This window comes from Balaenoptera borealis, assembly GCF_965194805.1.
Source record: "Balaenoptera borealis genome assembly, chromosome: 4".
Taxonomy (NCBI): Eukaryota; Metazoa; Chordata; class Mammalia; order Artiodactyla; family Balaenopteridae; genus Balaenoptera; species Balaenoptera borealis.
Window position 1 is genome coordinate 125,005,976 of NC_138861.1, and position 26,996 is coordinate 125,032,971.

Consider the following 26,996-nt stretch of genomic DNA (forward strand, 5'->3'; position numbering starts at 1 on the left):
TACATTAGGCAATGGGCCAAGTTGTTTAAATATATTCTCATTTAATGTTTACAGTGACCCAATGAGTAATACTTTATTGTCTCTATTTTACAAAAAAGGAAACTGTGACTCAGGGATGTTCCACAAATTGTCCGAGGCCACATAGCTTGCCTGAGGCAGAACTGGGATGTGACCCCAGATACCCAAAGTCCACTCTCATAATTTCCTGGTTACACTTTTTATATGTTTGGAATTCAGGGAATATGTATAGAGTGAACCAAGTCAAAGGGAAGGAAGTAGATTCATCTATGGGTGAAAACCTTGGATTTTAGAGGAAAAAACAACATTACTCTAGTGGCCATACCAGCAGTAATATTTATTCTGAAGAAGTGAGAACCAAAGATATGTTATGCATGTACTACATCAGTTATTTAACAATTTCAGTAAATGCAGAGTTCTCTTTATGTTCTCTCCACCCACCTCACTGGCTCACACAAGAAAATATTCATTTGCATATATATATACATATACTAAACAAACATATGTACCTATGGCCAAGCTGTGTTCCTACAGTTGAAGTAAAATCCTATATGCAAGACTCTTCGATTTCTTTCTTTTTGAAATCGTTGGCCAGCATTGTTTTTGAGGGACCTCCATCAAGCAAATGGTTAATATCTTATCTAGCCACCAAAAGCAGGCTTGTAAGATATTATCTGAGTGTAAATTGTTTGCATAATTAAAAATAAATTGACACTCATGGTAAACAGGTCACTTTATATCATATTAAAACAGTGAGATAGAAGAACAAAAACTCCATGAGGTACATGTGAATGGGTTTGTTGAAATCAAGGCAAATAAAATCTCTTATTGGATGAAGAACTATCTTTTTTGTAGAAAAAAAAAAACAGTGTTAGAAGGAGAATAAATTCTTCTCACTAGCATTATTCCTTGTTGCTTATTTAATTGTTTTGAGGCCATTGTTAAACACAAACCAAATTTGTTTTTGTATGAGATTTGTAATATAATTTTTAGAGGCTGGTATTTGACAAGCATATATTAATATATTTTGATGTAGGGTTATAATCAAATATTGTTCCTTACCTTTATTAATGTAATCAACGATTATATTTGTAAGTTAGGCAGTTGGAATAAAGAAAAAGAAGGGAAGAGGAGAAATACTGGCTTGTTTAAAGGTTTTAGGAAGTTCCTTAAAATTTTAAAAAGTATGTCATTCAAGACCACGAAAGATAATTTATTTAGAATGCTAAACTATTACCTATGTTAAATCTTGAGTCAATAGTTCTGAAGTAGCCAGTGGGTAAAAATTGGGAAAACCAAGATATTCTTAAAACTAAAATTTTTCCAGATTTATTATAATCTTCTCATAGCCCAGAGTTCCTCTAAGTAGTTTACTGTAAGAGATGAATTACATAATTAAAATTTGTTTTGTTGTCTTCATTGTCAATCTTAGTAAGAAAAATGTGCATACTGATTGAAATGAACCAGGGAAGAAAAGACTAGTTGAATTTGTGGGAATTTTGCTCCCAGCTATTTGTAGGTAGGTGAATGATACTGTATACATTATTTAGAAAAAATAAAAAAATGCAGAAAATTAGTTACACTTCAAAAAATCTGGTGATAAGGTGGACTTTGAATTACATGAATTTTACTCAATATGAAAAGTATCTCCCCTCTTTTCTACAAATATCTCTTTCTTCCCACTTGGGAAAAAAAAATGTTAATCTCTACTTCACGAAAGAAAAAATTAGAATGTAACTGGAGGAAACTAGTGAACAAATAAATCAAAAGTTAGAGTTCTAAATACACAATTCTTACGATTTTAGTGTGCTTTAATGGAATGCTATCAAGCACATGCTCACCTAAGTAACAATAAGGTGGAGAAACTGAGTCTCACACTGAACAAAGAACAACAAAAGCAACAGTTTTGTGATTTGTATTAATTCATACCCAAGAAAAATCTTAACATTTTCTGAAAAAGATCAAGAGCCTTTAGATGCAGTGGGAAAACAACAGAAAAACAAAAATCTTAATGAAGTATAGATCCAAAGGTGAATCCTGTTTCTTGATTCTCTTTTAGATCATACTTGAATTGTTTGCTTAAAACCACAAACAACAAATAAACAGAAAAGATGATCTTCAGTTTCCTTTGAAGACATTGAATTATGTCAAGCATAATTGCTCAGAATATAGGAGAACGTAATATTATTTACAGCCTATAGAAAAATTACTCTGGAGGAAGGATGGATTGATAGGTAATGCTACCAAAGCCACTTTGATTTACTGTTCTGCTGAAATTTTACCTTCATGTATCACTGAAAAGATTAACAAATCTTTAACATATCTTCATTGACAAATGAGACAAAAATCCTCCAAATGGGAGAGTAACCTATAACTCTAAGACAGGAAGAGCATCACTTCTTCTCTAGAAATTAATTTTTGGATGGCATGGATGAGAAATATGGTTTAATTTAGAGAATTCATGGTGTTTAAAGAGGTAAGTTTTAAATTACATTTCTTCTGTTAAATAGGCATTAAAAACATAATCTTCTGCATTAGTATATGTACTGACACATATAAAAGTGCATGCTTTAAACGATTGACATGTACTACATAAAAGGCACAAGTGCCTCTCTCTACCTGTAAACACATATTGGTATTTTCATTCCATGTCTTATCAATAAAGTTTTTTTCTGTGGATAGTGAAAAAATATATAAATACTACATCATTGTCCAGGTGGAAATACCTAGATTAATAGCATGGTAAGATTTTTACCCATGGAAAGATGGCCTTACACACAGTAGTTAATATTATGCAAAGTATGCACTTTCTCATTCATTTCCCCCCCAAATCTCTGATAGACGCTGTTGGAACCATAATGCAAAATTCACTGAGAATGGCATGCCTTGCCAGATAAAATACTATTGTCAGTGAATATGGAAACTTTCAGATAGTCTCCTCCTATAAGAGGAAAACAGACCAAAAATGTGGGAGGTTACAACTTCGCAACTTCTTTAGCAAGTCAAAGAAATTCATAAAGAGGAGTAACAGAGGAAAACATGTGTGGGCTAAATATAATAAGTAATAACTGCTGAAAATAAGAGTATAGGATTATACTTATAATTTCATAACAAAAGCAAAATTGTTTTTAAATTAGCAAGGGAAAATGTAAGCCCTTAAGTCAGATATTGGGTTACTACTAGCCTCATTTACAGATATCTCAGTCCTTACCTTTTCCTCAAGATTCTAATTTGTTTCTTGCATATAATCAGTGTTCTCAAACACAGTTTCAGAAACCTTATGGTTAACAGAGGAACTGGGCTGTGTTATGATCCCCACATTGGAAACTGGGTAATGCCACAAAACCCCACATTATTTCTCAAAAGCTCACACAGGGATTGATGCTAGTAATTGCCAATGCGTGCATATATAACAGTTTTCATTTTATGAAAAAGATAGAAGGAGATTTATTCACACGATCCTCTGTTGACAGTCACAAGTGCATTAAGGGGATAAAAGATGGGGGGTTTGTTTTTCTGTTTCATAGTAAAAGTCAGTATCTTGGGAGCCTTGGTTCTTCTCTCCAGTGCTATCTCACTTTTTGTAGCTCCTGTCTCAGCCATGATGGGAGAGGCTGCCCCAGTCTGTGTAGCAGTTTGGACAGTTCCACATTATGATCTCGGTAGTAATTAGAGAGGAAGGTTCTAGACTGAAAAGTGAATAGAAAAAGAAGGCAAAGGAAGCTATTAGTTCATTAAATGAGATTGTGCACATTTCTTAAGAAAGTCTACTACACTAGGACTGGCTATAAAATAGGTATTTCTTTGTATTTTTCCACAGATATCACTCATTTTTACCGTTAGAAAAGATTTGGCAGAAGTGTAGCTGTAAAATAAAAATGGGTCCGGGTATAACTTATGTGCCTTATACAACCACTAAAACACCTATTTATTAAGGGATTGCTGAAGTCTATGTAGGGAGAAAAGTTGATAAGAAGTATATAATACTAAAGAAGAATGAGGTACGTAGGGACTGGATGTGGTACCAAATCTACAGAAAAAACATCTATGTTTTTAAAATTGGTCACTTTATGTAAAATTGGGTCATAGCATAAAGATGAAAAATGAACATAATCACAAAAGTTGAATTTCATGATTAAAGAAATAACTTGCAATTTATAAAATGCTTTCTATATTTATTCAGGACCAAAACAGTTTTTTTGAAAAATAATTAAGCGTTTCTTCTTCAAAGATATTATAAGGTCTCATTATAAAGATCATTATAATGATCCTTCCTGTGATTCTTATATTCCTAACCAAGCTGGACTGATGGGCCACTTTTAGATGAATGGTTTAAAAAAAGATTATCAGATATATCTGTGGTTTTAGTTTGTTTTATTTCTGGAAGACAGAAAATTTATAATTGGTCTTTCTCTCTAGATGTCACTTACCTCATATTAGAACCCAATGAACATAGTTCTGTGTCTCTTTGATAAAATAGTAGAGATGAACATTTTTCCTGTGAAAATATAGGCAGCAATGGCCCACGTATAGGTTTCCATCTGGTCAAAGTTACACCATCTCTCTTAAGCCCTCCCAATATTTCAGCACAAATGAGTCTCTTTCTTCCTAAAACTCCCTTAGCCACTTTTGTGTGTACTGTGGAAATGGACTTAAGACAACTACATTTCGTCTTGTACCATTCACCAGGTATTTCATTACATTTCTTCCCTTAAACCAGATTGTAAACACTTCAAGTTCTGGATAAGATTTTTATAGAAGTAGTGGAATTTTACATTGATTTCTTGGTAGATTAAAGTGATTTTTGAAGCCCTTTTGAAATTATTGAGTTCAAAGGTATAGTTTGAGGACCTTCTGGTTCTTCTATATCCATAGTAATACCTAATCACTTCCATCCTCCTTTGGCCCACCTTGTCTTAGGAGAGATACTCATTATATCTGCTCAGTTGATTGCTAATTGGTTTCCCAATCCTAGTCTATCTCCACATACCATAACTTTTATTGAAAGGTTTTTTTCCCCTGCCTTTTTGTAGTTTCACATTGTTTTGTGTATCTTACTATAAACAAGTGACTGTAACTAATTTATCCTCCTATAATAAATCTGGGCTCATAACAGTTTTATCCTGTATCCTATTTGTGATATTGTGATTCATAATAAGAAATATGAAGTTGATCATTGACCCCATTTCTGGCACAGAGCTCCTAAAACCCTTGGAATTTCCTAAGTGAGATAGAGATAAAGGTATATTTTGTTACGTCGATGAGGTGGCTTTTGGACCCCACCTAAGAAAGGAGGCTGGTCATGGGGAATCAACCTTGTGATTAAAAGGTTGGAACTTTTTATTTTTTATTTTTTTTATTTTTTTTATACAGCAGGTTCTTATTAGTCATCAATTTTATACACATCAGTGTATACATGTCAATCCCAAATGCCCAATTCATTACACCACCATCCCCACCCCCAACGCGGCTTTCCCCCCTTGGTATCCATACGTTTGTTCTCTACGTCTGTGTCTCAACTTCTGCCCTGCAAACCGGTTCATCTGTACCATTTTTCTAGGTTCCACATACATGCGTTAATATACGATATTTGTTTTTCTCTTTCTGACTTACTTCACTCTGTATGACAGGCTCTAGATCCATCCACGTTTCAACAAATGACGCAATTTCGTTCCTTTTTATGGCTGAGTAATATTCCATTGTGTATATGTACCACATCTTCTTTATCCATTCGTCTGTCGATGGGCATTTAGGTTGCTTCCATGACCTGGCTATTGTAAATAGTGCTGCAATGAATATTGGGGTGCATGTGTCTTTTTTTTTTTTTTTTAACTTTTTTTTTAAAGTTATTTAAGTTATTTATTTATTTATTTTTGTCTGTGTTCGGTCTTCGTTTCTGTGCGAGAGCTTTCTCTAGTTGCGGCAAGTGGGGGCCACTCTTCATCGTGGTGCGTGGGCCTCTCACTGTCGCAGCCTCTCTTGTTGTGGAGCACAGGCTCCAGACACGCAGGCTCAGTAATGGTGGCTCACGGGCCCAGTTGCTCTGCGGCATGTGGGATCTTCCCAGACCAGGGCTCGAACCCGTGTCCCCTGCATTGGCAGGCAGATTCTCAACCACTGCGCCACCAGGGAAGCCCCCTGCATGTGTCTTTTTGAATTTTGATTTTCTCTGGGTATCTGCCCAGTAGTGGGATTGCTGGATCACATGGTAATTCTATTTTTAGTTTTTAAAGGAACCTCCATACTGTTCTCCATAGTGGCTGTATCAATTTACATTTCCACCAACAGTGCAAGAGGGTTCCCTTTTCTCCACACCCTTTCCAGCATTTGTTGTTTGTAGATTTTCTGATGGTGCCCATTCTAACTGGTGTGAGGTGATACCTCATTGTAGTTTTGATTTGCATTTCTCTAATAATTAGTGATGTTGAGCAGCTTTTCATGTGCGTCTTGGCCATCTGTATGTCTTCTTTGGAGAAATGTCTATTTAGGTCTTCTGCCCATTTTTGGATTGGGTTGATTGTTTCTTTAATATTGAGCTGCATGCACTGTTTATATATTTTGGAGATTAATCCTTTGTCCGTTGATTCCTTTGAAAATATTTTCTCCCATTCTGAGGGTTGTCTTCTCGTCTTGTTTGCAGTTTCCTTTGCTGTGTAAAAGCTTTTAAGTTTCATTAGGTCACATTTGTTTATTTTTGTTTTTATTTCCATTACTTTAGGAGGTGGATCAAAAAAGATCTTGCTGTGATTTATGTCAAAGAGTGTTCTTCCTATGTTTTCCTCTAAGAGTTTTATAGTGTCCGGTCTTACATTTAGATCTCGAATCCATTTTGAGTTTATTTTTGTGTATGGTGTTAGGGAGTGTTCTAATTTCATTCTTTTACATGTAGCTGTCCAGTTTTCCCAGCACCACTTATTGAAGAGACTGTCTTTTCTCCATTGTATATCTTTGCCTCCTTTGTCATAGATTAGTTGACCATAGGTGCGTGGGTCTATCTCTGGGCTTTCTATCTTGTTCCATTGATCTATGTTTCTGTTTTTGTGCCAGTACCATATTTTCTTGATTACTGTAGCTTTGTAGTATAGTCTGAAGTCAGGGAGTCTGATTCCTCCAGCTCCGTTTTTTTCCCTCAAGACTGCTTTGGCTATTCGGGGTCTTTTGTGTCTCCATACAAATTTTAAGATTTTTTGTTCTAGTTCCATAAAAAATGCCATTGGTAGTTTGATAGGGATTGCATTGAATCTGTAGATTGCTTTGGGTAGTATAGTCATTTTCACAATACTGATTCTTCCAATCCAAGAACATGGTATATCTCTCCATCTGTTGGTATCATCTTTAATTTCTTTCATCAGTGTCTTAGTTTTCTGCATACAGGTCTTTTGTCTCCATAGGTAGGTTTATTCCTAGGTATTTTATTCTTTATTGCAATGGTATTCTTTTTATTCTTTTCTTGCAATGGTAAATGGGAGTGTTTCCTTAATTTCTCTTCCAGATTTTTCATCATTAGTGTATAGGAATGCAAGAGATTTCTGTGCATTAATTTTGTATCCTGCTACTTTACCAGATTCATTGATTAGCTCTCTTAGTTTTCTGGTGGCATCTTTAGGATTCTCTATGTATAGTATGTCATCTGCAAACAGTGACAGTTTTACTTCTTCTTTTCCAATTTGGATTTCTTTTATTTCTTTTTCTTCTCTGATTGCCTTGGCTAGGACTTCCAAAACAATGTTGAATAATAGTGGTGAGAGTGGACATCCTTGTTTTCTTCCTGATCTTAGAGGAAATGCTTTCAGTTTTTCACCATTGAGAATGATGTTTGCTGTGGGTTTGTTGTATATGGCCTTTATTATGTTGAGGTAGGTTCCCTCTATGCCCATTTTCTGGAGAGATTTTTATCATAAATTGGTGTTGACTTTTGTCAAAAGCTTTTTCTGCATCTATTGAGATGATCATATGGTTTTTATTCTTCAATTTGTTAATATGGTGTATCACATTGATTGATTTGCATATATTGAAGAATCCTTGCATCCTTGGGATAAATCCCACTTGATCATGGTGTATGATCCTTTTACTGTGTTGTTGGATTCGTTTGCTAGTATTTTGTTGAGGATTTTTGCATCTATATTCATCAGTGATATTGGTCTGTAATTTTCTTTTTTTGTAGTGTCTTTGTCTGGTTTTGGTATCAGATGATGGTGGCCTCATAGAATGAGTTTGGGAGTGTTCCTTCCTCTGCAATTATTTGGAAGAGTTTGAGAAGGATGGGTGTTAGCTCTTCTCTAAATGTTTGATAGAATTCACCTGTGAAGCCATCTGGTCCTGGACTTGTGTTTGTTGGAAGATTTTTAATCATACTTTCAATTTCATTACTTGTGATTCGTCTGTTCATATTTTCTCTTTCTTCCTGGTTCAGTCTTGGAAGGTTACACCTTTCTAAGAATGTGTCCATTTCTTCCAAGTTGTCCATTTTATTGGCATAGAGTTGTTTGTAGTAGTCTCTTAGGATGCTTTGTATTTCTGTGGTGTCTGTTGTAACTTCTCCTTTTTCATTTCTAATTTTATTGATTTGAGTCCCCTCCCTCTTTTTCTTGATGAGTCTGGCTAATGGTTTATCAATTTTGTTTATCTTCTCAAGGAACCAGCTTTTAGTTTTATTGATCTTTGCTATTGTTTTCTTTGTTTCTATTTCATTTATTTCTGCTCTCATCTTTATGATTTCTTTCCTTCTGCTAACTTTGGGTTTTGTTTGTTCTTCTTTCTCTAGTTCCTTTAGGTGTAAGGTTAGATTGTTTACTTGAGATTTTTCTTGTTTCTTGAGGTAGGCTTGTATAGCTATAAACTTCCCTCTTAGAACTGCTTTTGCTTCATCCCGTAGGTTTTGGATGGTCGTGTTCTCATTGTCATTTGTCTCTAGGTATTTTTTGATTTCCTCTTTGATTTCTTCAGTTATCTCTTGGTTATTTAGTAACGTATTGTTTAGCCTCCATGTGTTTGTGTTTTTTACATTTTTTCCCTGTAATTCATTTCTAATCTCATAGTGTTGTGGTCAGACAAGATGCTTAATATGATTTCAATTTTCTTAAATTTACTGAGGCTTGATTTGTGACCCAAGATGTGATCTATCCTGGAGAATGTTCTATGCACACTTGAGAAGAATGTGTAATCTGCTGTTTTTGGATCGGATGTCCTAAAAATATTAATTAAACCTATCTGGTCTATTGTGTCATTTAAAGCTTCTGTTTCCTTATTTATTTTCATTTTGGATGATCTGTCCATTTGCGTAAGTGAGGTGTTAAAGTCCCCCACTATTATTGTGTTACTGTCGATTTCCTCTTTTAGAGCTGTTAGCAGTTGCCTTATGTATTGATTTGCTCCTATGTTGGGTGCATAAATATTTACAATTATTATATCTTCTTCTTGGATTGATCCCTTGATCATTATGTAGTGTCCTTCCTTGTCTCTTGTAACATTCTTTATTTTAAAGTCTATTTTATCTGATATGAGTATTGCTACTCCAGCTTTCTTTTGATTTCCATTTGCATGGAATATCTTTTTCCATCCCCTCACTTTCAGTCTGTATGTGTCCCTAGATCTGAAGTGGGTCTCTTGTAGACAGCATATATATGGGTGTTGTTTTTGTATCCATTCTGCAAGCCTGTGTCTTTTGGTTGGAGCATTTAATCCATTCACGTTTAAGGTAATTATCTATGTATATGTTCCTGTGGTCATTTTCTTAATTGTTTTGGGTTTGTTTCTGTAGGTCCTTTTCTTCTCTTGTGTTTCCCACTTAGAGAAATTCCTTTAGCATTTGTTGTAGAGCTGGTTTTGTGGTGCTGAATTCTCTTAGCTTTTGCTTGTCTGTAAAGCTTTTGATTTCTTCATCAAATCTGAATGAGATCCTTGCCGGGTAGAGTAATCTTGGTTGTAGGTTCTTCCCTTTCATCACTTTAAGTATATCATGCCACTCCCTTCTGGCTTGTAGAGCTTCTGCTGAGAAATCAGCTGTTAACCTTATGGGAGTTCCCTTGTATGTTATTTGTCGTTTTTCCCTTGCTGCTCTCAATAATTTTTCTTTGTCTTTAATTTTTGCCAATTTGATTACTATGTGTCTCGGCGTGTTTCTCTTTGGGTTTATCCTGTATGGGACTGGCTGCGCTTCCTGGACTTGGGTGGCCATTTCCTTTCCCATGTTAGGGAAGTTTTTGACTATAATCTCTTCAAATATTTTCTCGGGTCCTTTCTCTCTCTCTTCTCCTTCTGGGACCCCTATAATGCGAATGTTGTTGTGTTTAATGTTGTTCCAGAGGTCTCTTAGGCGGTCTTCATTTCTTTTCATTCTTTTTTCTTTATTCTGTTCCGCAGCAGTGAATTCCACCATTCTGTCTTCCAGGTCACTTATCCGTTCTTCTGCCTCAGTTACTCTGCTATTGATTCCTTCTAGTGTAGTTTTCATTTCAGTTATTGTATTGTTCATCTCTGCTTGTTTGTTCTTTAATTCTTCTAGGTCTTTGTTAAACATTTCTTGCATCTTCTTGATCTTTGCTTCCATTCTTTTTCCGAGGCCCTGGATCATCTTCACCATCACTATTCTGAATTCTTTTTCTGGAAGGTTGCCTATCTCCACTTCATTTAGTTGTTTTTCTGGGGTTTTATCTTGTTCCTTCATCTGGTACATAGCCCTCTGCCTTTTCATCTTGTCTATCTTTCTGTGAATGTGGTTTTTGTTCCACAGGTTGCAGGATTGTAGTTCTTCTTGCTTCTGCTGTCTGCCCTCTGGTGCAAAAGGTTGGAACTTTAGTGTTATCCCCTGACCACGGGGAAAGGGAGGGGGGCTGGAGGTTGAATCAATCACCATTTGTCAGTGATTTAATCAATCACGTCCCTGTAATGAAACTTCCATAAAAACCGAAAAAGGATGGGGTTTGGAGAGTTTCTGGGTTGATGAACACGTGGAGATTTGGGGAGACTAGAGAAATCAGAAAAGGCATGGAAGCTCCACACCCTTACCCCATATCTTGGCCTATGCAGCTCATATATCTGGCTATTTCTGAGTTATATCCCTTTGTAATAAAACAGTGATCCAATTAGAAAAATGTTGCTCTGAGTTTTGGGAGTTGCTCTAGCATATTAATCAGAACCAAGGAGGGGGTTTTTGGAATGTCCAATCTATAGCCAGTGGTTCAAGATGGAGGTGATAACCTGGACTTGGGACTTGAGGTGAAAACCTGAACAGGGAGGGACAGTCTTGTAGGATGGTGTCCTTAGCCTGTGGGATCTGTTACTATCTTTGGGAAGACAGTGTCAGAATTGTGTTGAGTTGTGGGACACACAGCTGGTGTCTGAGCCTTGCTTGGTGACGTGGAAGAAGCTCTCCACCACATGTTGTAATTGGTGATCAGAGCAGTTTACTCTCCTTTGCTTAACTCAGTACCTTGCATTGTATAGGCGTTGGATATATGTATTTAATATGTAATAATAATGCTTATATATTTTGCCCAAAACCACTTGTTTAGTAGATAATTTATTTAAGTACTTTACACATTTGGAAAGGAGTTACTGTTCAGTAAGTATTTATGTTTGAATTGCATCCCAGCACACAGCTTCTACAGATATCTATCAATCATCTATCTCTGGTGGTCTATTTATTTTCCAAATATAAAACTATCGATAGCAATGAAAAAGCAGAAAAAGGAATCAAATTTATTGCCTACTAGCTTTGAAATAGTTGTATGCACAGGGTTCTACCAGTGTATTTCAAAGATGAGGAAAATATTACCTCTGGATCCATGGGTGGATACTTTCGACCTTTGCTTTTTCCAAGGCATTTGGTCTTTCCTCCTTCCAGTAGTTGACACCAAAAGCCCTTCTGGGGATCAAAACTACAAAAGATCAAATATATAAATGATAATAAAAATATAATGATTATAAATTATACACAGAATTTTGAGAGAGCCTCACCAATTGTATAAAGGAAATGCACTTTCATATGCCTGTTGCTTTGATTTAATTTAATTCAATTCTACAAATATTCATTGAATTGATTTATGAGATTAAATAAACTATATGTTATATATTTTTGATATTTCTACTGTAATGAAAAAGAACATATAGATCTTTAATCTTTTCTTATGATGAAATTATTAAGTTTTATATTTTACCTGTTCATCCATAAAAGATGAAAGATGAACTACAAAACTACAACCATATATATAGGATCTTTAGAATATTTATTGTCTTATTTATATGATTTCCCTGTTAAAATATATTCACAGATTTCTTTGAAATCATTCAATGGTATATAGTAAGGTGACTGAATGTAATGTAAATATACTTTCTTTTTTTTTAAACATCTTTATTGGAGTATAATTGCTTTACAGTGGTGTGTTAGTTTCTGTTTTATAACAAAGTGAATCAGCTATACATATACATATATCCTCATATCTCTTTCCTCTTGTGTCTCCCTCCCTCCCACTCTCCCAAACCCACACCTCTAGGTGGTCACAAAGCACCGAGCTGATCTCCCTATGCTATGTGGCTGCTTCCCACTAGCTATCTATCTTACATTTGGTAGTGTATATATGTCCATGCCACTCTATCACTTTGTCCCAGCTTACCATTCCCCTGCCCCATGTCCTCAAGTCCATCCATTCTCTAGTAGGTCTGCGTCTTTATTCCCATCTTGCCCCTAGGTTCTTCATGACCACTTTTTTTTTTTTTTTTAGATTCCATATATATGTGTTAGCATATGGTATTTATTTTTCTCTTTCTGACTTACTTCACTCTGTATGACAGACTCTATGTCCATCCACCTCACTACAAATAACTCAATTTCATTTCTTTTTATGGCTGAATAATATTCCATTGTATATATGTGCCACATCTTCTTTATCCATTCGTCTGTCGATGGACACTTAGGTTGCTTCCATGTATATAAACCTGAATTAAAGCTTCCAAGAAAACTGCTATATTTTTTTTAACAGTTCAAAATGTTTATACTTTTCAAGGAGGAAATTAAAAGGGTAAAGATATAATTCACTATATTTTTCCAGAGAACATGAGACACAGATTATACAAATGGTGAATGGAAGATTAGACAAATCTTCATTTCTTTTGTTGAAGGCAGATGATCCTATTGGTTATTTCAGACCCAATACTCTTAAAGAAAATTCTAATGTTGTTTTGCTCCCATGGCTGCACAAAGTTACAAAAGATAGAATGTGTGGCCTAATTATTTGGTTTAAACTCAGATATATAAGAATTTTTGTTTAGGACTAATAAGGTAGGAAAAATGAAAGAATAAACCAAATAGGAAGGGAAATTTTAAATTTACTGCTATGGGACTTGCTGCATGCATAAAACATCGAAAAGGTTCGCATTTTTGTTGCTCAGCAGATGTTTTAGAAAGATGGAGCATAATTGAGTAGGACATAAAGTTAATTAGCTGCAGAATATTTTGTTGCCCTGGGCCCATTCCTATAATACCGGTGCACCTGCAATTTGCTTATGCGCATATGTGAACTCATTCACGGGGAGAGGGAATTTTTTGTCACAGTTCCCTGCCCAATCTATTACTAGAGACCTGATCTTTGCAATCCAGGTTGTCCTAGTACATGTTATCAATTAAAATTAAATACATCACTGGTTAAATGGATAAAAGGAAGACAGAGTCATTTCCAACCTGGACTTTTCAATCTGCTCCTTGCCTATCATAGGTCTTTCTCTAGTTTTCATTAATTTCCCAAGAGGAAAAACAATTCTGCATGCTGTACAAAATGAGATGGGGAAGGCAGCATAACAGTGCCCCTAAACAGCATTTTCTGCCTCAGGATGAGAATATTTAACTGCATTAAGGTAAAATACAGCTCTGGCAACCAAGCCAAGATATTTATACACACTGAGAGCATCTCTTTACTCTCCAGTGTACAGAGGTCTCAGAATGGGCTGCTGTCTCTCCTTGCTCTCCAAACAGCTGTTGTGAGGCAGAGCTTAATACAACCTGAGGAAGGGGAGCCATCCAGAATATTGAAAGTCATTCTTTTAGATAGGGTTGCCATAACCTTGAATCCACATTACTTTGCTGCCCTGGTTTCATTTATTTCATTGACAATGTTATATACCCGAAGTCTAACAATGGGCATTTATTCTTGCTAAGTTATATCAATTCCTTGTTTTATGGTTTGGTTTCAGTAGGCATGAAATTGTGAAATTAAGATGCAAAGCCTTTCTCAAATAACTGTTAGACAACTTTGAGGATATGAATTTGTTGCCTTACACGTTCTTTTATTACACTGAACATCACTATAGTTATTAATTTTTGTGATGTGTGAGACATATTAAAAACCATATATTCTGTACTTGTTTGTAATCTCTTCTTTAAAAGTATGATTTTACAGGTTTATTGAACCATAAGGAACTATTTGTAGTAAACAGGATAGAACCATTCCCTAAACTACTGCAGGCAGGCAGGGGAAGACATGCTGACATCAATAAGTATTTATGTAAACGTATTATGGGAAGCTTTGTCTACTTAATCAACAGGGGCCATGCCTTGTGTTGTAATTTCCATGTGTAGGTAAAAACTTCATTAGATTTGTTTTAGTGGATAAGGAACAACCCAATCTTATTGCTTCTTTTCCTGTCCTTCCATTACCCTCTCTAATTGTCTAATTGCTGATTCTAATCTGCTGTGAACTGGGAAATTATATAATCAAGCTTGTTAAAATTTTGTCTAAAACTTAATAGGCTTTATATCAGGCCTTTGTGAGGGCATCAAGTACATGCCCTTTTAAATATATATTTTGACTGCTTGGAGCTTTTGTTTTTGTTTGTTATTTTGCTTCTTTACACTTTTTTTTCCATTTTCAATTACCCAAGTATATGATTTTATTTTCCCAAGGTGACTTCAACAATACACCCCTTCCCACATTCTCTTCTGCAGAACATCCTTGCCCCTCCTCATCAAGAGGCGGAGGCTCCTTTCCCTCCCCTTGGATTTGCACTGGCTCTAGTGACTTGGTTGCAATCAATAGAATATGACATAAGTGATGCTATGTGACTTGCAAGGCTAGATCAGAGAAGGCCTTGAACCACATTTGCTCGATATACCACCCCCTCTCAGAACACAAAGCCACTACACTGTGAGAAAGTCACACAGAGAGGTCTCGTCCCACTGAGCTCAGCTTCGAGCCATCCCAGTCCAAGAGCCAAAGATGTGAGTAAAGAAGCCTCCAGAAGACTCCAGTCTCCAGCCATTCAAGTCATACCTAGATATTCATGTCTTCCCAAATATGGCCCCAGGTATATATTTTGAGCAGAGACAAGTTGTCCTGGCTGTGTCCTGTCTAAATTCCCAGCCCACAGGATCCATGAGCATAATAAAATGGCTATGGTTACATGCCGGTAGGTTCTGGGCGGTCAGCTGTGCAATAATAACTACAACATTATACGTGATTATATTTGGTTATACACAATTTAATAAATACAGAGTAAAACATGAATGTATCCCTTTCCCAATTCTGCCCAAAACACTACTCACTTTCACAGAGCTAATGGAGGCCATCAACATTTTATTTCTAACCTGTAAATTACTTGGGGAAAGAGATCATCTGTCTCACCTTTGTAACCTCGATTCCTAGAACACTTTCTGCATAGAGTAGGCATGTAGAAAGTTTACTTAAACAAATTTATACTGGGAAAAAGCTCACAAAAAGGGGAATTTGTGATACATAAAATGCCTATAAGGTAAAGTGTTCCTGGTATTCAAAAGGGAGACACTACATGAATAATGAGGACATTCCTTTGACTGCTTTTGAGTAGCATAATGATGTATAAATTCATACCTAGTATTAATGATGCTATATACACACCTACCAGTGATAATTTATGATGGCAAATAATGGAAATGAAATCAACCATGAGAATAGACTCACGTTAGTGCTTCAGAGTAATTATAATGAGGTGTAACTCCCAGAAACTTCTGGACTTCGTCCATCACAGTAACTGGGTCAGATCTCAGCTGCTGTCCATCAATAATTAGCAACTGTAGAGTCAAAAATAGTCACTTTATGAAGAACAAAATTAAATTAAATAGACCAAGCTGCCTCCCTTGACCTGGTAAGATGTTAATCAATTAGATCAGTGTGAAAAGGAAGAAAATATGGACTACTTAGCATACATGTTAATGTTTACTATTCTTGTGTCCTTCCAAATAAACAGCAAATTTTGCCAAAGGCATTTTTTATAACCCTTAACTAACTTGATTGTAAATCATAAATAAACACTGACACTCTCTTGATTTAGTAGTTCAGTAGAAACACGATTTTCCATCTGCTCTGTAATACAGATAATTATCCAACCTATGAAATTCCATGAGTTAACCTTGGAGCCAAGGGCTTGGAAATAATGGGCATACAGATGAAAATTACCCATCTATTCTCCTTACAAACCACAACAGAGAACTCAGGTTTTAGTTGTGACCTGACTGGAATGAAGAAGATAAAGGATGTGGACACTTTCCTCAGATCCTTATTTCCTGTTCTATCCCAAGTTCCTGGAGCTGTTACAACACTTTCCGTTTTGACAGTCTAATCCATGACCTCCTTCTTTCCTTATAAGAGTCCCACAGACAGATGACACACGGGTATCTGCACATGGTGTTCCATAAAGGTTCTGTCTAACTGGCTGCTCCTCTACTGGTGATTGCCTATGAAGCACCTGATGCCTCCTGTGTGAGGCCCTACCACTTTGAGACCAGCTACTATCCAAAAGAAGATCCCCAGAATGTGTTTCACAGCCACTTAACATTGTAATACTACCATTGACATTAAAAATGTAAAAATCCACATTTCTTCCTTAGGTATGATCATCTCTGATAATAAATTGCTATCTGTGGCAATGTTAATTTATATTTTCTGTTTGTCAGTGCAACACTATGAGGATATAATAAACAGAAGAAATTCAGTTCAGGACATTACCTGAGAAGTAGCAAAGTAAGTTAGCCATCTTTCTATGTGGACCGCATACCATCCAGGTAATAGGCATCTTCTCTGCAAAGTTTTCACGTCAGATGGGGCCCAATGTGCTGTTGTGATAACTTCATAGAAATTAAACCTCAGGGCAGCTGGATCTTCATGTGATCTTTGGTGCTTTAATAAGAAAGTCAATTGTAAAATTAATTTTCTTTATGCCTGCATAGGTATGTGTGCATGTATGTGTTTGATGTGTGGATATATGTGTGGGTGTCATGTGTGTTTTATTCCAAAAAAAGTAACAAAAAATAATTAATTCATTTTAGAATGAAAAATAAGGTGAAAAGTGCATACTATATTGAAACCTAGGCATTGGCATATTGTTTATATAGAGTATAAGCCTTCCATATATATCAAGTAGCATTCAGATAAGCCTGTGGTTGCCTTCATGTCTAAAATGTTTAGGTGCAAGACAAGAGACAGAGTACAAGGATTTTCTCCATGGGTTTGATTATAAGTGAAAAGATGTCAGGGACCAGACAGATCAAGCCTGATGAAAAGAGATTTTGATTGGCAGGAGTAGGCTTACATATTACTGTGCTCTTGTTTCATTACAGCCACTGCTGAGGGTTCTGACAATTCCCTAATATCCCTGTGTGTCAGGTGCTATGGGTACAGAGAAGGCAGATGTTTATTCTTGCTTGCTCAGGTGTCACATTTATGTTGATGTTGCCCAAGGCACTTCACTTTGACCCTCCCAAGGGTTTCCACCTAACTCTGCTAATTCCTAAATACCAATTCACTACTGCTTTTCAGTACCAAATTCTCTGAATCTTTCACCTCCTACCATCATTGGTCAAGCTCAAGAGCCCAACACAAATCAATACAATTTTATAAGCATTTATTAAGATCCTTCCCAGAACAATAACCTGCAATAGATTCTAGAGATAAAAAGATATAGGTAAGACAAAATTACTGTCTTCAAAGAAATCAAAATCTGGTATGGAAAACAATAGATTAACAGATTGTGATAAAGTCATATATTTGACTAGAGGTATAAGTTATTTGCTGTGATAGTCAGACCAATAAGTGATTAGTTCTGAATGAAAGGTGAAGGGATCTTTTTTAATGATTGATGCTTTTGAGTTAAAATGTAGTGAGAAAGATTTTAATAAGCAGAAAAAAATAAATGTGGAAACTAAGAGAACTTTAAAGTAAATTTGAGTGAAGATGAATGAGGTGTGTGGGAATGGATGAATTGATTTTGCAAGATATCTAAAAGTGAACTTAAAGAAAATTTACTACAGGATAAGGATGGAAGTATATTAGAGCCTGATAGAATTATGTAATAGCAGCCCTTATATATGTTAGAAATAAAAATTGCTAAGAAAGTAAAGATGATTAAGTGGTAAATGGTTAAAGTGTAACTAATGAGTGGTAGGTTGGTAGAAATAATAATACTTTTGAAGCTCTCTCATAATTGCATATTTATTGACCTTATTTGTAAATGCATTATGCTACATACATAGAGACTACATAGTACATTTAATTAATACAAGGTGTAGAAACAGGGTAACTTGAGTAAAGAAATATAAACATACTATGTGCATGTTAATACAGTAATGTGAACATTTCTACTTTGCACAGTGATAATATGGAATTGTACTTAATCTGCTTTATATTGACTTATATCAGTTTAGCACCAACTTTTTTTTATACTTATACAACTAAAAAGATTAGCGTAAAAATATGACCAGAAGTCACACAGAACTGGAAAAAATAGCACTATAGGTCCTCTGTGAGGCCCATTATAAAAATGTGGGGTAGAAATTACAGTGGCAGGTGACATTTGTAGGAGTTTCTGAATTATACCTGCTGAGCTTCAAATTTATGGTACTTACTGAATAGACAGGACTGGGTAATAATGTAACCTAAGTAATAGGTTGCATTATTTTGAAATGTACAGCAGGCTGGGGACCCTACTCTTAGCAATATAGCAATAAAAAGTATTATCAGAAAAATTTATTCATTTCAAATGTGTATGTTCAAAGAATTTACTTGAAGAAGGAGGCATAGATTCTCTCTTTTTAAAAAAAAATTGTTGAATCCATGTGGGAAAAAAAAAGATTCATATAAATCTGCTCTAAGCAGTGACCATTTTTTCTGCCAGGAAAACGTGCAACATTTTCCCCCAAGTGTTCACATTCAAAATGTTTCATTAAGGCTTAACATCTCAATATTTTTGGCACGATTGAAAAAAATAAGTTTATCTTGCTTTGCAATGTGAATTTTGTTATAGTGAGAAAGACACATTTTTGTATATTAGGGAGTCAATGACTCATGGATTCTAACAATAATTTCTGGATTTTGCTCCCAAAACAAGTGTTCCACTTGAATTCCTAACCACTTGCAATCTCAGTTTGCAGTATCACGTTTTTCTGTCCATCATTATTTGTTCTTAGCGATATATGTTTATTGAAGAAATTTTGAAAAGTCAAGAAAAAGAATAAAGGAAGAGGAAAAATTACTTGTTATTTTACAATGCTATTAAATTTTTTCTTTTAATCTACTTTATTTTGGCATTAATTTATGTATGCACTCATATCATTGGGATTTTAGTACATATAGATTATTACCACCTTAAATTCAAGGTCATCAGCTTTAATTAGGCTTTCATTGCAGTGGGCAATTTTACATTTCTCTGGTCAACTTTACCTCACCCCTGTAGCAAGATTTCATACCCCCTTTCTTCTGTCCTTAAACTACTGCCTCCCAAATTTTCCCCCTCTTTTCATTAGATTAACTTGTTCTCAACTTTTTTTTTTTTCTCAGCTTTTTAAAGGAAAAAGAGACCATCATAGTCACTTTAATTTCTCTATCCCAGACCTTCAAATTTACCAGCTAGTACATTTAAACCCTTTTCTATCCCTTAAGTTTCAATGCAGGGGTTCTTAATAACTCCCGCTGATAGAATTCAGAGGATCTATGAACATGAATCTTCAAAAAAAAGTCTCTTTATTTTTAGTAACTTCTAAATAAAATTTGGTATGTACTGTACTTGTGATTTTACCACCAATAAAAATCAGTTCTTTTTTTATCACATTACAGGTCTTTCAGATATATCAAATGTTTATACTCACCGTTATTTCAAAATTACAGTAGTATTAGCCCCATCATTAGATCTTGCCATTTAATGATTTAGTAAATATTTGTTACTGATTTTAAATTACTTTTTTTAAATTGCACATTACATCTTTAGCCTTCCCCCACCCCCGCACAACACCTGTATCCTTCTTCAGTGCTTCTTTTTCACGGGAATATATGGCTATCATCCAGTTGCCCAGACTGGAAATTGATTTATCTTTCACACTGTTTTCTGACCAGGTTCTGTTGATTTTAATCCCTAAAGATTTCTTGATACTTTATCCTTCATCCCATTTCTACTTACTATCTTTGTCCTTGCTACCGCCATTTCACAGCAGGACTATTGCAATAGCCTCTACTTGACTTCTCTGAGTGGTCACTTCTTCCACTCCAATCCATTCTTCAAATAGCAGATAGTATCATGTTTTCTAAAAGGAATTCTGGTAGTTACACACTAACTAAACTAATGTTAAACTAATTCTGGTTTAACATTTTAAAAAGGCTTTCGATGGCTAAAGGAATGGTGGCCACTTGGTTCTCCCACTTGGCTTCTAGCCCCCATGTGCCTCCCAGACTCATCTCCCGCAGGTCTCCACCTCGGGTTTTGCTCTCTAACCACATGAACCTTTTTTTAGTTCTTTAGCTGTGCTGTGGTTCGTTGCACCCAGGGGACTACACATACTTTCCCTCTGCCCCACTCTCCCTCTACCCTCACTCAGTTAAACCTACTCGTCCATCAGTTTTAAGTCTAAAGTTGATTTCTCTAGAGAGTGCTCTCATAGCACCTCCCATACTTCCTCACAGAGCATTCAAAATTTCTAATTATATACCTTTTTGCTTATTTGATTAATATCTATCCACACATTAGAATGAACACAATGTTTTAATTATCATTCTATGGATTAAAACCATCATGAAATGCTGAAGAATACTCCATTTTGGTGTGACACAATTCTATATTGTTGGATATTTACTTTTCCTTTTGTTATTATTATTATGATTAGTATCTCGATGAATAAAAAAGAGATACATATTTTTAATCCTTTTGAGGTTTTCTTATGATCGATTCCAGAAGAGGAATCACAGCACAAAAGTACCTTTACAAACCTTTTGATAACTCTCATCAAATTAGTTTTCAGAAAATATCTCCATATATATCCTTCTACTGGAAAGTTCGAGCACCTTTATCATCACACCCTTGTCAACAGAGAGAATAAGCGTGACAGTTTTTGTCAAGATGATATTTTTAAAAGTACCATTCTGATTTATATTTTGTTGATCCTAATTAGGTTGATCATTTTTCATGTAAATTATTGTGCGGTTGGATTTGTGTGTGTGTATGTAAATTGTTTACCTATGCATTTTGCTTGTCTGCTCATTTTTTTTTTAAAATTATTATTTATTTATTTATGGCTGTGTTGGGTCTTCGTTTCTGTGCAAGGGCTTTCCTTAGTTGCGGCAAGCGGGGGCCACTCCTCATCGCGGTGCGTGGGCCTCTCACTATCGCAGCCTCTCCCGTTGCAGAGCACAGGCTCAAGACGCGCAGGCCCAGTTGTTGTGGCTCACGGGCCCAGTCGCTCCGTGGCATGTGGGATCCTCCCAGACCAGGGCTCGAACCCGTGTCCCCTGCATTGGCAGGCAGACTCTCAACCAGTGCACCACCAAGGAGGCCCTGTCTGCTCATTTTTTTACTCAAATATTTATTTAGTTAGTTAGTTACTTTTACCAATTTTCAGGAACTTTTTTTTTTACAAATTAAGGGAACTAAGCCATTTAACATGTATTGCTAAAGATGCTCTACTTAGATAGTTATTTTAATTTTGTTAATTGTGACTGACCAACATTTTACATGTTTATATGGTTCAATCTATTAATTCTTTGATGTGTGATTTTCTTCTGTTATGTTATGCTTGAAACTCTTTGCCCAAACTGATATCAGTTAGATCTTATCAATAGTTCTTATTTCTCATAATTTTTTTTGTTTGTTTAGCTCTTTTAACATTTGACTGTTCAATACATCTGGACTTTGGTAATTCATGTTACTTACATTCAAGCTATGACCAAATGCTTTTAACAGTATTTTTCACTGCTTCATACCTGATACCAAGAGTATGCCCTGTCTGAGGGGTCAATGAGGATGGTGATGATCTTGGCTTTGGGGACCAGAGATGCAGCTCGTTTGGGAGCTTCTTCTGAATGGAAGTAATTAGCACTCTTTTCAAATAGAAAGTCACTTGTAATGTTGGATGGAGTAGGGAAAAATTCCATATACCTGAAGGCAGAGAAAGACAAACAATTAATCTGAGGTCTAACTGATTTCCTGCCATACTACGGATAAGAAATAATTTAAATATTTTTACATCCATTTATATCAATTTCTAATTATTGGTGTTATAATAGTCAAAATAGAGACTATTCTATACACTTTGAATGTAAAAACAATCCCAGGTAATATTGTTCTAATGGACTAGTTAGGGCAGGGGAAAGAGTGAGATGAAATAGGTAGGTTGTTAAAGAACAGAGGGAAAATCCTTTAGATTTGGGTTGATGTTCTGTGCTATCAAAAACCAAAACCAGAAAAATTAGGTTTACCCTTGGCAAACAGCAAATTACACCATATTGCCTAGTAAATATTTTAAATTACTTCATATCTTTAATTAGTTAAGAATTTTTGAGACTCCGGGAGGGCTCATGCCAAGGAGTACTTCCCAGAACTTTTGCTGCCAGTGTCCTTGTCCCCACAGTGAGCCACAGCCAACCCCACCTCTGCAGGAGACCCTCCAACACTAGCAGCCATATGGCTGACAGGGTCTTGGTGCTCTGACAAAGTGTCAGGACTGAGCCACTGAGGTGGGAGAGCCGAGTTCAGGACATTGGTCAACCAGAGACGTCTCGGCCCCATGTAATATCAAATGGCGAAAGCTTTCCCAGAGATCTCCATTTCAACCCTAAGACCCAGCTCCACTCAATGACCAGCAAGCTCCAGAGCTAGACACCCTTTGCCAAACAACTAGCAAAACAGGAACACAACGCCACCCATTAGCAGAGAAGCTGCCTAAAATCATAATAAGGTCACAGACACACCAGGTGCATCTGAAAACACATCACCGGGACGTGGTCCTCCCAACTAGAAAGACAAAATCCAGCCTCATCCACCAGAACACAGGCACTGGTCCCCTCCACCAGGAAGCCTACACAAACCACTGAAACAACCTTACCAACTGGGGGCAGACACCAAAAACAACAGGCACTACGAACATGCAGCCTGCAAAAAGGAGACCCCAAACACAGAAAGTTAAGCAAAATGAGAAGAAACAGAAACACACAGCAGATGAAGGAACAAGGTAAAAACCCACCAGACCAAACAAATGAAGAAGAAATAGGCAGTCTACCTGAAAAAGAATTCAGAGTAATGATAGTAAAGATGATCCAAAATCTTGGAAATAGAATGGAGAAAATACAAGAAACATTTAACAAGGACCTACAAGAACTAAAGAGCAAACAAACAATGATGAACAACACAATAAATGAAATTAAAAATTCTCTAGAAGGAATCAATAGCAGAATAACTGACACAGAAGAATGTATAAGTGACCTGGAAGATAAAATAGTGGAAATAACTACTGCAGAGCAGAATAAAGAAAAAAGAATGAAAAGAATTGAGGACAGTCTCAGAGACTTCTGGAACAACATTAAACACACCAACATTCAAATTATAGGGGTCCCAGAAGAAGAAGAGAAAAAAAAAAAAAGGGACTGAGAAAATATTTGAAGAGATTATAGTTGAAAACTTCCCTAATATGGGAAAGGAAATAGTCAATCAAGTTCAGGAAGCACAGAAAGTCCCATACAGGATAAATCCAAGGAGAAACACACCAAGACACATATTAATCAAACTATGAAAAATTAAATGCAAAGAAAAAATATTAAAAGCTGCAGGGAAAAGCAACAAATAACATAAAAAGGAATCCCCATAAGGTTAACAGCTGATCTTTCAGCAGAAACTCTGCAAGCCAGAAGGGAGTGGCAGGACATATTTAAAGAGATGAAAGGGAAAAACCTACAATCAAGATTACTCTACCCAGCAAGGATCTCATTCAGATTTGACAGAGAAATTAAAACCTTTACAGACAAGCAAAAGCTAAGAGAATTCAGCACCACCAAACCAGCTTTACAGCAAATGCTAAAGGAACTTCTCTAGGCAGGAAACACAAGAGAAGGAAAGGACCTACAATAACAAACCCAAAACAATTAGGAAAATGGTAATAGGAACATGCATATCGATAACTACCTTAAAAGTAAATGGATAAAGTACTCCAACCAAAAGACACAGACTGGCTGAATGGATACAAAAACAAGACCGGTATATATGCTGTCTATAGGAGACCCACTTCAGATCTAGGGACACATACAGACTGAAAGTGAGGGGATGGAAAAAGATATTCCATGCAAATGGAAATCAAAAGAAAGCTGGAGTAGCAATTCTCATATCAGACAAAATAGACTTTAAAATAAAAACTATTACAAGAGACAAAGAAGGACACTACATAATGATCAAGAGATCAATCCAAGAAGAAGATATAACAATTGTAAATATTTATGCACCAAACACAGGAGCACCTCAATACGTAAGGCAAATGCCAACAGCCATAAAAGGGGAAATTGACAGTAACACAATCATAGTAGGGGACTTTAACACCCCACTTTCGCCAATGGACAGATCATCCCAAATGAAAATAAATAAGGAAACACAAACTTTTAAATGATACATTAAACAAGATGGACTTAATTCATATTTATAGGGCATTGCATCCAAAAACACTTTCTTCTCAAGCACACATAGAACATTCTCCAGGATAGATCATATCTTGGGTCATAAATCAAGCCTTCGTAAATTTAAGAAAATTGAAATCGTATCAAGTATCTTTTCCGACCACAACACTATGAGACTAGATATCAATTATAGGAAAAAATCTGTAAAAAATACAAACACATGGAGGCTAAACAATACACTACTAAATAACCAAGAGATCACTCAAGAAATCAAAGAGGAAATCAAAAAAATACCTAGAAACAAATGACAATGAAAACACAACAACTCAAAACCTATGGGATGCAGCAAAAGCAGTTCTAAGAGGGAAGTTTATAGCAGTACAATCCATTTCAGAAAACAAGAAACATCTCAAATAAACAACCTAACCTTACATCTAAAGCAATTAGAGAAAGAAGAACAAAAAAACCCCCAAAGTTAGCAGAAGGAAAGAAAGCATAAATATCAGATCAGAAATAAATGAAAGAGAAATGAAGGAAACGATAGCAAAGATCAATAAAACTAAAAGTTGGTTCTTTGAGAAGATCAACAAAATTGATAAACCATTAGCCAGACTCATCAAGAAAAATGGGAGAAGACTCAGATCAATAGTATTAGAAATGAAAAAGGAGAAGTAACAACTGACACTCCAGAAATACAAAGGATCATGAGAGATTACTACAAGCAACTATATGCCAATAAAATGGACAACCACGAAGAAATGGACAAATTCTTAGAAAAGCACAACCTTCCAAAACTGAACCAGGAAGAAATAGATAATAAAAACAGACCAATCACAAGCACTGAAATTGAAACTGTGATTAAAAGTCTTCCAGCAGACAAAAGTCCAGGACCAGATGGCTTCAATGCTTCTATCAAGCATTTAGAGAAGAGCTAACACCTATCTTTCTCAAACTCTTCCAAAATATAGCAGTGGGAGGAACACTCCCAAACTCATTCTACAAGGCCACAATCACCCTGATACCAAAACCAGACAAAGATGTCACAAAGAAATAAAACTACAGGCCAAGATCACTGATGAACATAGATGCAAAAATCCTCAACAAAATACTAGCAAACAGAATCCAACAGTACATTAAAAGGATCATACACTATGATCAAGTGGGGTTTATCCCAGGAATGGAAGGATTCTTCAATATATGCAAAGCAATCAATGTCATAAACCATATTAACAAATTGAAGCAGAAAAACCATATGATCATCTCAATAGATGCAGAAAAAGCTTTCGACAAAATTCAACACCTATTTATGATAAAAAAAACTCTCCAGAAAGTAGGCATTGAGGGAACTTACCTCAACATAATCAAGGCCATATATGACAAACCCACAGCCAACATCGTTCTCAATGGTGAAAAACTGAAACCATTTCCATTAAGACCAGGAAGAAGACAATGTTGCCCACTCTCACCACTATTATTCAACACAGTTTTGGAAGTTGTAGCCACAGCAATCAGAGAAGAAAAAGAAATTAAAGGAATCTAAATCAGAAAAGAAGAAGTAAAACTGTCATTGTTTGCAGATGACATGATACTATGCATATAGAATCCTAAAGATGCTATCAGAAAACTACTAGAGCTAATCCATGAATTTGGTAAAGTAGTAGGATACAAAATTAATGCACAGAAATCTCTTGCATTCCTATACACTAATGATGAAAAATCTGAAAGAGAAATTAAGGAAACACTCCCATTTACCATTGCAACAAAAAGAATAAAATACCTAGGAATAAACCTACCTAAGGAGACAAAAGACCTGTATGCAGAAAACTATGACACTGATGAAAGAAATTAAAGATGATACAAACAGATGGAGAAATATACCATGTTCTTGGATTGGAAGAATCTATATTGTGAAAATGACTATACTACTGAAAGCAATCTACAGATTCAATGCAATCCCTATCAAACTACCACTGGCATTTTTCACAGAACTAGAACAAAAAATTTCACAATTTGTATGGAAACACAGAAGACCCAGAATGGCCAAAGCAACCTTTAGAAAGAAAAAACAGAGCTGGAGGAATCAGGTTTCTGGAC

The 26,996-nt window shown here is 35.8% G+C and overlaps 1 protein-coding gene across 10 annotated transcripts in view; it reads right to left on the reverse strand.

Moving 5' to 3' along the window:
- Positions 1-336: 336 nt before the first annotated feature.
- The window catches only part of LOC309627547 (bifunctional heparan sulfate N-deacetylase/N-sulfotransferase 4), an 865,109-nt gene continuing 838,449 nt past the window's right edge, over positions 337-26,996 (reverse strand). For all 10 annotated transcript variants that reach the window (XM_082389627.1, XM_082389626.1, XM_082389624.1 and 7 more), the window contains 5 exons: positions 22,227-22,401; positions 16,992-17,162; positions 15,948-16,057; positions 11,795-11,897; positions 337-3,707 (listed from right to left, as the gene is read on the reverse strand). In XM_082389627.1, coding sequence (XP_082245753.1) covers positions 3,588-3,707; positions 11,795-11,897; positions 15,948-16,057; positions 16,992-17,162; positions 22,227-22,401 — 679 coding nt within the window. In that variant the 3' untranslated portion in view covers positions 337-3,587. The remainder of the gene's footprint in view (positions 3,708-11,794; positions 11,898-15,947; positions 16,058-16,991; positions 17,163-22,226; positions 22,402-26,996) is intronic.